The following is a 13,345-nucleotide window of genomic DNA, read 5'->3' as shown; positions in this document are numbered from 1 at the left end:
ATTAAACTATTTTCCCTGTCATAATTTTTCAAGTAGATGCTTATGAACCCCAAAAATGTTGCTTGCCTGGATTTCCTCACTATTTGCGTAAACAGTGGAGGCAAGAAAAAGATTAAAGTTCAATCTAACATTGGAAGATATTCAAAAAAAATTAAAAAATAAAAAGGTACGTGATTTATTTGAGATGAATGTAAAAAGAAGTGGGCATTCAGGAAAGCAAATATTTAGACGTGTCTTAAAAAATGATACTTGTAGAATGGGTTAACTGCCTATTTTCTACAATAGTTTCTGTGATAAAGATCTTCTTCCCTTCAGTTCTAGGCATTTTCTTCCATTCTATCATCAAGTTGAAGCTATATTACATCTTACCAATTAACTATAGGGCCACCTGTCCATAAAACCAGGATTATTCAACCCTATCTTATGAAGGTGTCCCACCTCCCCCACACTAAAGCCACCCAGATCCTGGCCTGAAATGCCCTGTAACATAAGCTTTGGTTCCACCTTAGACTCAATGTTATCCAATAGTAGCAATGTTCCAGTAGAACGCCACTTTACAAAGAGTACTCTATTAAAAAGGTGATTATTTATAAATGGCACCTTTTTAGTTACGAGATCTGACCCTATGTGTATTCAGATATCCATGTCTACTTTAGTGACAAAACTAAATTTTTACTGCTTTATACTCCTGTTGGTCCTGCAGATAAGAAAGAAAATGCTGGATTCTATTCCAACTTGTGCATCAACAGAACTATTTATTAAAATTACAGAGGAAGTGGGTGAGGTAATATCTTTTATCGGTCCAATTTCTGTTGGGGAGAGACTCAAAGCTTTCAAATTTACACAGACCTCTTCTTTAGGTCTTGAAAGCTTCTTTTCCACAAAATGAAGTTGGTCCAATAAAAGATATTACCTCACCTATCTTGTCTCTCTAATATCATGGGACCAATCCAACTAAAACAACACTGCAAACAACAATATTAAATTACAATCATTTACAGCTATGGACCTCCACTGATGCTACTGCCACTACACACTGGTGTAACTAAGGGCCTGCGGTGGCCCAAACTATTACTGGTGATGATTAAGTTAAGAACTTGGCCTGATTCTCAAAAACTCTAGAGATTGCATCAGCAGGGCTGGCAATTAGAAAATCCAACTTGCGCACATGTAAATTATGCACACTTTGGGAAGGTTTTTTAAAAAAATCAGTGGTGGTCTTATTCTCAATGGGAGCAGAGGTAGGCCAATACTCAGAGCTTCTGAAAATCCCACATTTGATACGGAGTTACAGACACAATCAACAAGGTCTCTGTAGATCAATCCTGGGCAGCCAGGTGGAAGAAACTCTCAGCAGCTGATGGAGACGTACAACTCAAAAAGTAGCTGGCTAATTTGGGTCAGATGGCTAACCGTCTCTCAAGACCCAGAGAGAGAAAGGAGTGGTATGTCTACACTGCAATCAGACACCATCAGCTTGCCCATGTCAGCTGACTCAGGCTCACAGGGCTCAGGCTGCAGGGCTATTTAATTGCAATGTAGACTTCTGAGCCCTGGGACCCTCCTACCTTGCAGGGTCCTAGAGCCTGGGCGTCAGCCTGAGCCTGTGTCTACACCACAATTAAACAGCCCCTTAAGCTTACATCCCATGAGCCCAAGTAAGCTGGCATGGGCCAGCCACTGGTGTCTAATTGCAGCTGGTACCATTCACAAGAACTGGATTTTTTCCCTGCCTCCTTTCCTACAGAGATCACAGAATTCTATTGTGCCAAGTTAAAGAAGCAGCAATTTGTCCTCACCTATTCCTCTCTTTCTAGTCAGACATTAGCAAGGAATAGGAAACAAGAAGATCAAGGAGCAAGTTGTTTCGTGAAATCAGTTTAATGCCTGACAAGTTCTGATCTTAAAGGATCCCACAGTGTCCTCTCCATGGTCCTTGAGAATATATACTTTTTTCAGGAGGCTTCTTACTTCTTCTCCTATTCTAGTAGCTGCTCTCCTCGCTAACCCAAACCCAAATTTCTCCAACTTGTCCTTGTGACTCACCCCACTAGCTGACAAAAACAAAAAACAAACAAAACTAAGCCCAAAACAAACACACTATAGGCACAAGTGAGAATGGCTGCAGCGTCAGGATCAAAGAAGTCAATGGGAAAAGGGTTTGAGGGGAATTTTATATTTAAATGAATTTATGTACGACCTGTTACACTAACCAGTTTGTCCAGACCAGGTCTATTAAATCCCAGGAGCCTGGGGGCATACCTGGAGGTACAACAGCTAGAAAAAAGATTCTCATCAGAATCTGGTGCCCTGCAGGTCAAGCCTCTTTCTGAAAACCAGAGCAGAAGTCTCTAGGGAGCCAGACACGTCACTTTCTCACTGCTCAGAGTCCATGTAGGTTCAGCAAGACTGTCCCACACAGCTGAAATGAGTGAGGCCTTACATCTGGGGTATATTTTGCCTTTCTATTGCTCACTGGAGCAGATGTAAACTGAGTGCATTTAAAACCACTCCTATTTCATGTAGTCCAAGATAAGACGGAAGGAAATCTAGGCAGCAATGAAGTGAACAGAAACAGTACATAAACATGAAATCACTGTGCTCCGTGATTGACACTGCTGTCTGTGATTACGATGAAAAAGCAGAAATCACAAGACAAAATTAGTGTCATCTGCAGGATTAGCAAATGTGAGTTTAAATTAAATGATTCATTTCAAAGTTTTAAAAATGAAGATTGAGAATTTACTCAAAAAACCTAACTAATAATTTTAAAAGTTTATAGGGGGAATGCCCTGTCTTTGACATGTCCACATATTCCCTTAAGCCTGAAAAACATAAGTACCATTTTATTTGAACGGACTTTCTATAGAAAATTGCCACCAAAACCAAACACTGACTTTTTTGGCCAGTCCATTTTATGGCAATAAATAACACTGGTTTATTATTTTCTAATAGTACTAAAATAAAAATTAAATGGGATATTAAATACAATTGACATATTTCAAATCAAAAGCAAAAGTAACAGATTATCTTACAGTGCTTTAACCATTTCTTCTTGCATCTTCTGTAATGAATCAAGTAACAGAGGAAGCGTAGTGTCATAGTACTGGTGCTGATGTAACTGTGCTCCCTTCAGTGCCAACACATACTGATTATGCAGCATGTGAAGTTTCATAGTGGCTTTATCGTAACGATCTTTGGCTTTTTCAGTGTCTTTTCCTGAAGGAAAAGAAAAAGGGAAAATTCATACAGTGATCTAACAGCATATTATTACATCACTGCTTGTTAATTATACCAGAAATGAAGTATTCACAATTGCATTTTAGATCCATGACAAATTCACCCCTTTTTGCACTTCTAAAACTTTAGGCAGATAGTTAAAAAAAGACTAACCCTGAGAATTCTTTTAATTCTTGCATTGGCCCAAATTCTGCTCTTCTTACCGATGATTAAATATGTCAAAAACTCCCAATGAATTTAGTGAGCTTTTGTCTGAATAAGTCTTGATTAAGAACTGCAAGATTTGGCTGATTGCTTTTCAAAGGTATAGCCTAATAGGAGTTTATGAAAACTTATCAGCTCCTGCCTTCTAATATATGGGGAAAATTACAATAATTTGATGGCATATAACAAAAATACACAAACACTACAAATCTATGCATACAATGTTCAATCTGCTTCACCATTTCCTACCACAATATTCAATACTTCCGAAGTGTCTCAAATCGCTTTTCCTCCACGTTATCCTCTTTTGAAACTGGAGATTAACTCTACACCACACTTCAAAAATCCAACTGAAAATTATCTAACCAAAAGACTCTGAGGTACAGATCTGAATTCTTTATTCAAATCTCCCCTAAAGACCCTTTTAACTAACTATAGTGGGCATTTTCCTGTGCATTTCCAGTGTTTTGTCTTATGTGTCTTTCTTTCAGGCCAAGATACTACAATAACCTCCATGGAGGCAGAGAGCTTCACCCATACAGAGCTTATTACAGGATCAGAGCCTTAAAATACAACCTCTCCAAGGCAACAAGTGTTTTAATATTTGTGACACACTCTTGATAACAGTAGTGTCTTGTACAAAGGCAAGCATATCATCAATACTTAAGTAAATGATAATTAATCTCTCTCTAAGAGGCAACAACTACTACGGTTACATAATTCAAAATACTTTAAAAAACAAATACAAAACAACATTTGCATTTCTAGCAGTTTGAGATTGTAATATTTTTAAACAGTTTCTGAAAATTATTTTGCCACTTAAAGTTCAATGGTCATGACCATTATAAAGGATTTAAAAAAAAATCACTAAGCTTGTACTAAAGCGATCAATAAAACCCTTTCCCTCCAAACAGAAAAATTCTGACTGTGGAACCACATTTCCCAGCTTCACAAAGAGAGTAATTGTGCACAATTGTTTTAAAAGATAATTTGTTTTCACGTAATAAAACAATTTTTCCAATTACTTACCTGTTTTTTCCCCATGTAGAAGGAACAGATTTCTCAGGCTATAAAGTGATCTAGATGAACCCTTCGCATTCTGTGTACCAAACAGAAATCATGTACATCTCTGCACCCTCACTAGTCAACTCTTTATCTTAGGCACCTAAGCTAACTACTTCACCGTCCGCATCAGGATCGAATGAATTGCTAAACTCTCCAAAAATTAAATTGTTCGAGTTACACTTTACATAGAACTCCTATTCTGCAGAGTCCACATTCTTAACTGAATACCGCTGTAGTACTTTTCTCAGGGTCACAATTGTTAGATGCTGTGTTTGCCCAAAGAAGAACTAGCACCTCTACACTTAAATTAGGTCAGCATAGCTATGTCAGTCAGGGGTATTAAAAATCCCACATCCCTGAGCTCCCTATCTATTCTGACCTAACCCCCAGTGTAGAAGCAGGTTTATCAATGAAAGAATTCTTCTGCCAATATGGATATCATTACGCAGAGAGGCAGTGTTCCAAAATGAATGGAAAAATATCTTCAGTCAGTATAGGCTGCATCTGCACTATGGGATGATGCCGGCATAGCTATGGCAGCCTACCTATGCCATTAAAGCCTCCATAGCATAGACCAGGGATTGGCAACCTTTCAGAAGTGGTATGCCAAGTCTTCATTTATTTGCGGTAATTTAAGGTTTTGTGTGCCAGTAGTACATTTTACATTTACAGGGGCTGGCACATGGAACCCCAGACTGGCAATGGGTTGAGTGGACCGGCAGCTGGGATCCCAGGCCCGCAGCAGGCTCAGATCACTGCCGGTCTGGGGTTCCGTCCATCAGCCCTTGCCAGTTGGGGTCCTGGCCGCCAGCCCTGCTCAGCCTGCTGTTGGCCTGGGGTTCCATCCATCCAGGCCAGCAACAGGATGAGCAAGGGACCCCAGGCCAGCGGCAGTGTGCCACAGTAAATCAGCTCGCATGCCATCTTTGAAATGCATGCCATAAGTTGCCGACCCCGGACACAGACATACTCTTATGCTTCAACCAGAGAAAGCCTGTATTCTTCAGGCAACATAAAACCAGCAGGCAGTTGTTTTTAATTTTTATAACTGTTATATTCACTGTTCATCTCTTGGAAAAGTAAAACACCTTTTGCAGAACAACACAGAAATCAAAATACTTAACATGCTTTAGAGAGTTTCCATATACAGAACTGCCACACTACCAATATTTTGCTATATGCAAATTATAATATATACAGATATAGATATATGCAGCTGTTCACCCGATGCACCATGATGACCAAATGCACACAGTTGAACATATTCGTGTTGATCATCATCACATTGCTGCAGAGACCCCTCAGTATTGCAACACCCTCAGAAACACTACTACAAAAGGACAAATTATTCCTTTTATCTCTAACTCAGATATGTAATTGCTTTCCATAAATGATTCCTTTATAACAAATCACAACTCATTTCAGAATAAATCACATTATTAGTATGCACTCTCAACTTTTAACTAACAGCTTTTGGACTCACTATTAATATAAAGAACTCAACTACGAGATTATATCTAGATTGAATTTCTTTGCCAATACAATTCAGCGAAGCAACATGCACAGTTGATCAACTTGTCAATTAGCAGTGAGGAAAACATCCAAGTTCTCTTTATCTGTATAATTAATTTCATAAACAGATCTAATTATAATTCTATTGCCATCACTTGTTGACAAATCTGTTTAATGTTTATAGTAATAGACTGCATAACAGTATGTTGTGCTATAAACATTATAATAAAGTTGGCAAAATTCAATTATGCAAGTTTGACATTTGCATGAGAATCTGGAGTGCTTGTTAAACTATTCTACCAAGTCAATTATTTCAGTTTTTATTATGAATTTTCCAAGTGTTTGTTGATGATGATGATGATCGTCCCTCGTTGTCAATGAAGACCTCAACAACTCATTCGTTCGATGATCGGACTCTGTGCGTCTGAAGATGACTGATCAGTCTGATTCGGGCGTGGAACGTCCTGTCACACGTCGGGCAGACATGTGATGGCACTGTCGATGATGTGCGGGCAGCTCTAGACTTACGCAACTCATGCTTTCTTTCAGCCTCAGCAGTACTCCTCGCCTTAGAGGTATTACTGCCTGTGTGAATGAGGCTGCGCCATGCTGGACGGTTCACTGCGAGGGTTTCCCATGTGGTGGTGTTGATCTCGAGGGACTTCAGAGAGGTCTTCAGCGTGTCCTTGAACCACTTCTTTTGTGCTCCACGGGAGCGCTTTCTCTGGGTGAGTTCTCTGTAGAAGGGTTGTTTAGGAATGAGCTCGTCTGACTTTCTCACGACATGTCCGACCCATCTGGTCTGGGCTCTCATCAGCAGTGTGTGAACTTACAGCAGACTGGCTCTGGTAAGGACTTCAGTATCAGGCACTTTGTCCTGCCATCTGATTTTTAGAACCTTTCGCAGACAGGAAGTGTTGAAGTGATTGAGCCTTTGTGTATGACTCTGATTAACAGTCCACGTCTCCCAGGCATACAGTAGAGTTGGAAGCACCACTGCTCGGTAGACCTTCAGCTTCGTTAGTAGGCTGATCCTTCGACGTTCCCAGATGTTGGAGCGCAATCGGCCAAATGCAGAGCTGGCTTTAGCAATTCAGCAGTTTACTTCAGCGATTGACGCTGCTCGGGAAAGGGTACTGCCCAGGTACGTGAAGTGGTCCACTGCCTGAAGTCTCTGTCCATTTACAGTGATGGACGGTTCTGAGTACGGAGCGTGGGGAGCTGGCTGGTGCATGACCTCAGTCTTCTTGATGTTAATGGTGAGACCGAAGTTGTTGCATGCAAATGAAAACTTGTCCATACTGGCTTGCATTTCTGGCTCTGTACTAGCATTCAGAGCACAATCATCGGCAAAGAGAAAGTCTCTAAGTACAGTTTCCTTCACCTTGGTGATGGCACGCAGTCACCTCAGATTGAATAGTTTCCCATTAGTTCTGTACTTCAGGCCTACTCCTTCAGTGCAGTGTTGAAAGGCATCAGTCAGAGTGGCAGAGAATATCATGCTGAACAAAGTGGGTGCTAAAACACACCCTTGTTTGACACTGTTGGTGACTGGGAAGGCCTCAGATGTTTCACCATCATCCAGGACACGAGCCATCATACCGTGATGAAATTGACATACCATTCGTATGAATCTGTCTGGACAGCCAAATTTCGACATGATCCTCCTCAGGCCCTGGCGACTGACAGAGTCAAACGCTTTCGTGAGGTCCACAAAAGTTGTGTAGATTTCACGATTCTGCTCTTGACATTTCTCCTGTAGCTGACACGCAGCGAAGATCATGTCAATAGTCCCACATCCCTTGCGAAAGCCACACTATGATTCTGGCAGTAAGCCCTGCTCCAGGTGAGCGATCAACCGGTTCAACAGAACCCGTGCAAGAATTTTCCCCGCTGCAGAGAGCAGCGAGATTCCATGGTGATTGTCGCATACCTGGCGATTGCCCTTCCTCTTATAGAGGTGCACGATGAACGCGTCTCTAAATTCCTGTGGAATGGATCCCTGCTTCCAGAAGGACTGAAACAGCTCAGTGAGTTTCCATAGCAGCATGGGTCCACTGACTTTGTACACCTCTGCTGGGATGGCATCTGACCCTGGGGCTTTGCCACTTGACAGCTGGTTGATAGCTTTCTTCACTTCGTCCTCTTCTGATGAAGCATCCATGGAGTCATTGACTGCAACCTGGGGCATCTTGTCAATGGCCTCATCACTGATGACTTTGAAGCAGTTCTCAACTGCCCCTCAATGTTCAGTCCACCTCTGGAGAATTTGCGTCTTTTTCTGTAAGGAGCACAGTGCCATCAGAGTTCAGGAGAGAAAGCTCCCAGAAGACTATGGATCATAGATTGTATTGAGGGCTTCGTAGAACTGCTTATAGTCTTTCCTGTCCACGTACACCTGTATTTCATCCGCTTTGGCGCTCAGCCACAAGTCCTGCATTTTGCGCAGTCGGTTCTGTACTGTTCTGCGAGCGTTGATAAAGGCGGTCTTCTTTGCCGCTGAGGATGGATCGTTCTGATATACACGATGCAGGCGGTGCTTCTCAGTCCTGTTATGGGTAGGGAGGCGGAAGACTGTATTGGTGATCAGAAGGTCATGTCCTGCACAAGTTTTCAGCAGTAACATGCCATTGCTGTTACACTTTCCCACTCCATTTTTCCCCCGCTGACTCCTTCCCAGGCTGCAGCATCGCATCCGACTCTTGCATTGAAATCACCAAGCAGGATCAGCTTGTCTGTGCGGTGCACTGATGATAGAGAGCATCTAGTTCTTCGTAGAATTTATCCTTCACATCCTCTGGGTTGGTCACTGTGGGAGCGTATGTGCTGATCCAAGTAGTTTGTTCTCCTCTTTGAAGCAGAAGCTGCATTGTCATGAGACGATCATTCATACCCTTGGGGGGACTGGGAAGTTTCCGAACAAGATAATTCTTGATGGTGAAGCCAACTCCAGATTCGCGACGCTCATCACTGCTGCAGCCACTCCAGAAGAATGCCTGACTCGGACAGCTGTCCTTCACTAGCAAGGCAAGTTTTGCTAAGGGCTGCAATGTCAATGTTGTAGCGTGCGAGCTCTCTGGCAACAAATGCCGTTCTTCTCTCCGGTCTGTCTGCCATCATGTTGTCCAGTAGCGTGCGCACATTCCATGTGCCAATGGTGATCGGAGTCACTCTAAGTTTTGTTTTTGTTCGACCGCTTTTATGGGATCCCCACCAGACGTGATATGCTGGCCAGGGTAAGGTGAAGCAAGCAATGTTTAGGGCACCTTTTCTAGCCCCCTCCTCATTCTACGGAGGTGAGCACTGCAATCCTGAATAGGGCTGCTCAGTCACTCAAGACGACGCTGAGCTCCACTGCTGCTTCAGTCAGTGAGGAACCACCATTATATCTGAGCCGCCTGTGTGCAGGTCTGCGGCTACAGCTCCCAGTGTATCCACACCTGCTGCTTCGTCGCTCGCCCATTGCAACAGGACTTGATATGATGTCAAGACTTGTGCGTGAATTGGATTAAAGTAAGGGAGAGTTGCACGACGTCAACCTCACTCTCTCCTCCCAGTTCCTATCTGTATCCAGTGGCAGGACAAGAGTCGAGACAGCTGGAGATAGGGCAGGACACAATGGATGACCAGGACGCCTATGTGTCTTGTCATGCGCTTGAGGTGAGGGTAGCCGATGAGTCTCAGACCCTGGGTGAGTTAGGGCCTGTCTACCCATTGCATGCGAAGGTTGGATCCAGCTGACTGAGGAAACCTGGTTTAATGGTCAGGAAGGCAGTGACAGCAAGCATTGTGGAAGTGTTTATTACATATGGTATAAACATTATACAGTACAACATGGTAGTCCACTATTTTTAAAAAGTATTTTATTTCAAAAATTCAAGATGCCAAATGGTCTCAGCATCATTTCAGTCCTTAAACCTATACATTCTGCGGTCCTTTGCCTTCTAGAGCCCAATATTTACTCTGAATAAAACAACAGAGAAACTGAATTATTACATTTCTTTACAACTATTAATATATTCAGCTCACTTTCAAAATGTACACTTGAGTTTTACATTAAGGCAAAGAACAAACAGTTCAAAGAACCTGAGTCTCAGAAAATAAACCATGTGAAAAATTTTGTTCTACTTCTGTATTTGCAGACATACTGTATCAGCAAGTGTAGGTTAATATGCAAGAAAGTGACTCTGATTCCCTTTTTTCTCTTCTGTATCCTATAACTTTTTATACTTCATCAAAAGCTACAAGTTAAAGCTCAAATTTGGAGAGGTGCTAAGTACCCGCAGCTACCACTGACAAAAAAAGAATTCACATGTTCAACACTTCTCCAGATTTGGACTATGTGGTTCATATGGCAAAATCCTGAATTCATAAGTCAGTGACAAAACACCCATTGACCTCAATGGGGCAAGGAATTCAGTCCTACACTCTGCAGCTAGTTATTTGTTACACAAGGTTAAATACACAAAAGTAACAAGCACATACATAATATGCTGGTGGACACTACAGAAAACCTTTAGAAGGACAGACAAGTTCTATCACATATACCATTTCCCCAGCTAGCTTAAATGTTACAAAACTGTTACACTTCTATTTTCAGTTCAGCTACATGATGTACAGCCAACAAATAATTAAGGCTTATACTCTTTGTTGTTGTAAAGTTAAGGCCCAATTAAGCTTTCAGTTACAGAAAATCTTTCCCTTTAGCAAAATGTATATCATGTGTGCAGTATCATGCAACAATGAAAAGGAAAAGGAAAAGCAGAAGGAGATGCACCAGGACATAATGGGGCTTCTCAGACAGCACACACACACTGCAGATTCTTGTGGGTCTACAGGTTCACCAGGCTCCCTCTGCAGCCCACTGGGAACTCCATATCCGAACTTCTCCACGCACACCCCTAACACTCCTTGTGGCATCGGGGCCACTGCATTACCCTACTACTGCACCGCAGCGGACATTAAAGACAATCATAGCTTCACATATATCAACTGTGGCTTTCACAGATCAGTGTATGTGTAGCTGAAATGGACATCAATGTACTTTCCCCTTCATCAGTTCCATTAATGTATTAAGTTTTTTAGTTTTATATTCAGACATGTACATCAAGCACCACATAACTCCTACTAGGCCCAAAACAACAGCAGATTACAACAAAGAACACATTACCATGGCACACTGTTAAAGCAGTCTTTTAAAGTCTCCATGAGCTGTGTATCTCCCTGTTCAGTTGTTTTAATTAGCGCTTGTATCTGGCTGTTCAAACTCAGCAGACAGAGGCTCCACTGTCACTCCAACAGACACTTTTCTCCCTTTACTTCCCAAATATTATGCAGGACACAGCAGGCAGCTATAACCACTGCGATATTTTTCTCACCGAGGTCAAATCTTGTCAGTTAACAACCCCAGCATTCCGTCCATTCTTGGGCGGCAGAGCCTGGGCGGTTTTTTTGTTTGTTTCTTTGTTTGTTTGTTTGTTTTGCTTCAGCAGTTTGGGTGCAGCAGTCCAAGCCGCTTTTTTTTTTTTTTTTTTGCTTGGGGCTGCAAAAATGGTAGAGCCGGCCCTGCCTCCAATCTACCTGAAGCACATTCAACTGTCACGCGACATCTTCTGAGCCAGTAGCTGAATCTCTCCTGATTGTTGTTGAAGTGGCCAGAATATAGCTTCATGCACCAGGGTAGCAACAGTAGGCTGGGCCCCCCAGGATCACTACTGGCATTTCGGCATTTCAACATTCCCAATGGTAACACACCAGTTGAGAAAGTCCCTGCTTGTAGCTTTCTGAAAAGTCCTGTGTTCTTAAAGATGAGAGAGTCATGCATCTTCACTGACCAGCCCACACTGATGTCAGTGATTATCCACCAATGCTTGCATCATGATAGAAAAGTAGCCCTTTCTGTTGCTGTACTCTGTGGCAAGGTGGTTTGCGGCCAAGATAGGGATATGCGTGCAGCCTATCATTCCGCCGCAGTTCAGAAATCCCATTGCTGCAAATCCATCTAATATGTCCTGCATGTTCCAAGAGATGCAGGAGGTGATTAATGACCCCATATAGTTGTATGACAATAGCACTTGCAGTGGATTTTCCAACTCCAAATAGATTTCCTATTGACCAGTAGCAATTTGGCATTGCTAGTTTCCACAGTGTGAACACCACTTGCTTCTCCACCGACAATGTAGCTCTCATGTTATTGTCCCTGAGCTCATAGGTGCTGACTCCATGGGTGCTCCGAGCCTGGAGCACCCACAGGGAAAAAATGGTACTGAGCACCTATCTGCAGCCCCCCTATTAGCTCCCTCACCTTCCCCCAGTGCCTCCTGGCAGGCCCCCCAAATCAGCACCTCTTCCTCCCTCCCCGTGCCTCCTGCCCACCGCAATCATGCAACAGCGTGCAGGAAGCTGTGAGGGGAGAAGGGAGGAGCTAGGACACAGCACGCTCAAGGGAGTGGGCAGAATTGGGCAGAAAGAGTTGGGGGGGTGGAGTGGGGGCAGAAAGAGGTAAGGCAGGGCTTTGGGGGAAGGGGTGGAGTGGGGGTGGGGCCCGGGGCAAAGCTAGTGGTCAAACTCCCCCCAGCACTTTGGAAAGTCGGCTCCTGTGCCTGAGCTAGGAGACTGGATCATGCTCAGTGCACAGAGGCAGGAATGTGATCTTGTGGATCTGAGCATTCTGCAGCCACACATCGTCATCTCAAGCCTGCATTATGATCAATTGATAGTTGATCGCTCAGTCCTTATCTCCAAAGGAAACCTGCACAACACTTTCAAAAGACAAGCCTGGGAGCTTCAGTTCAAAACTTTGCTAAACACTAAAAATCATGAACTGGGGAGAGAGACTGAACGTATGGCTTATTACAACAATCTATAACCCTCTAACAAGTCCTACCAGCTGCCTCCCTCACCCCTTCCTTTCCTCCTATGACTGGAAGACTATTGATGGGCCTCTTCACCTTAAATGGTCCCTTGAAATGTGTGTTAATAAATCATGCTAAACTATCCGCTTCACACTGTATTTAGCTGTAACACTGAATATGTTTCCCAGACCCGAAGACGTGCTCTGTGCAAACATGAAAACTAGTCTCTCTCACGAATTGAAGTTGTTCCAATAAAATATTACTTTACTTTGGGTTTGTCTACACTAGCAAGTTTTGTAGCCAAAAACTGACTTTAGTGGTAGTGTACACACTGCAATGTGACTTTTTTCAGAAAAACACACCTCGTTTTGGTGACAATACACTTCCATCCCTGTGAGAGACTTGTGTCTTTTCTCCTCCCTTTATTGTCAACAAACATGTAGTGTAGACACCATAGGGTTTTTCCGATT

At 42.8% G+C, this 13,345-nt stretch overlaps 1 protein-coding gene across 11 annotated transcripts in view; it reads right to left on the bottom strand.

Annotated features, from left to right (window-relative positions):
- FER (FER tyrosine kinase) overlaps nt 1-13,345 on the bottom strand; it is a 438,602-nt gene that overhangs the window by 347,249 nt on the left and 78,008 nt on the right. For all 11 annotated transcript variants that reach the window (XR_012656117.1, XM_075067143.1, XM_032762616.2 and 8 more), the window contains one exon: nt 3,036-3,219. Coding sequence is in view for 10 of the 11 variants with exons in the window: in XM_075067143.1 (XP_074923244.1) it covers nt 3,036-3,219 (184 nt within the window). In the remaining variant the exon portion in view is untranslated. The remainder of the gene's footprint in view (nt 1-3,035; nt 3,220-13,345) is intronic.

The sequence above is a fragment of the Chelonoidis abingdonii genome, chromosome 6 (assembly GCF_003597395.2).
Source record: "Chelonoidis abingdonii isolate Lonesome George chromosome 6, CheloAbing_2.0, whole genome shotgun sequence".
NCBI classification, from domain to species: domain Eukaryota; kingdom Metazoa; phylum Chordata; order Testudines; family Testudinidae; genus Chelonoidis; species Chelonoidis abingdonii.
The sequence above is the reverse complement of the archived record's forward strand: the minus strand, read 5'-3'. Positions and strand labels throughout refer to the sequence as shown.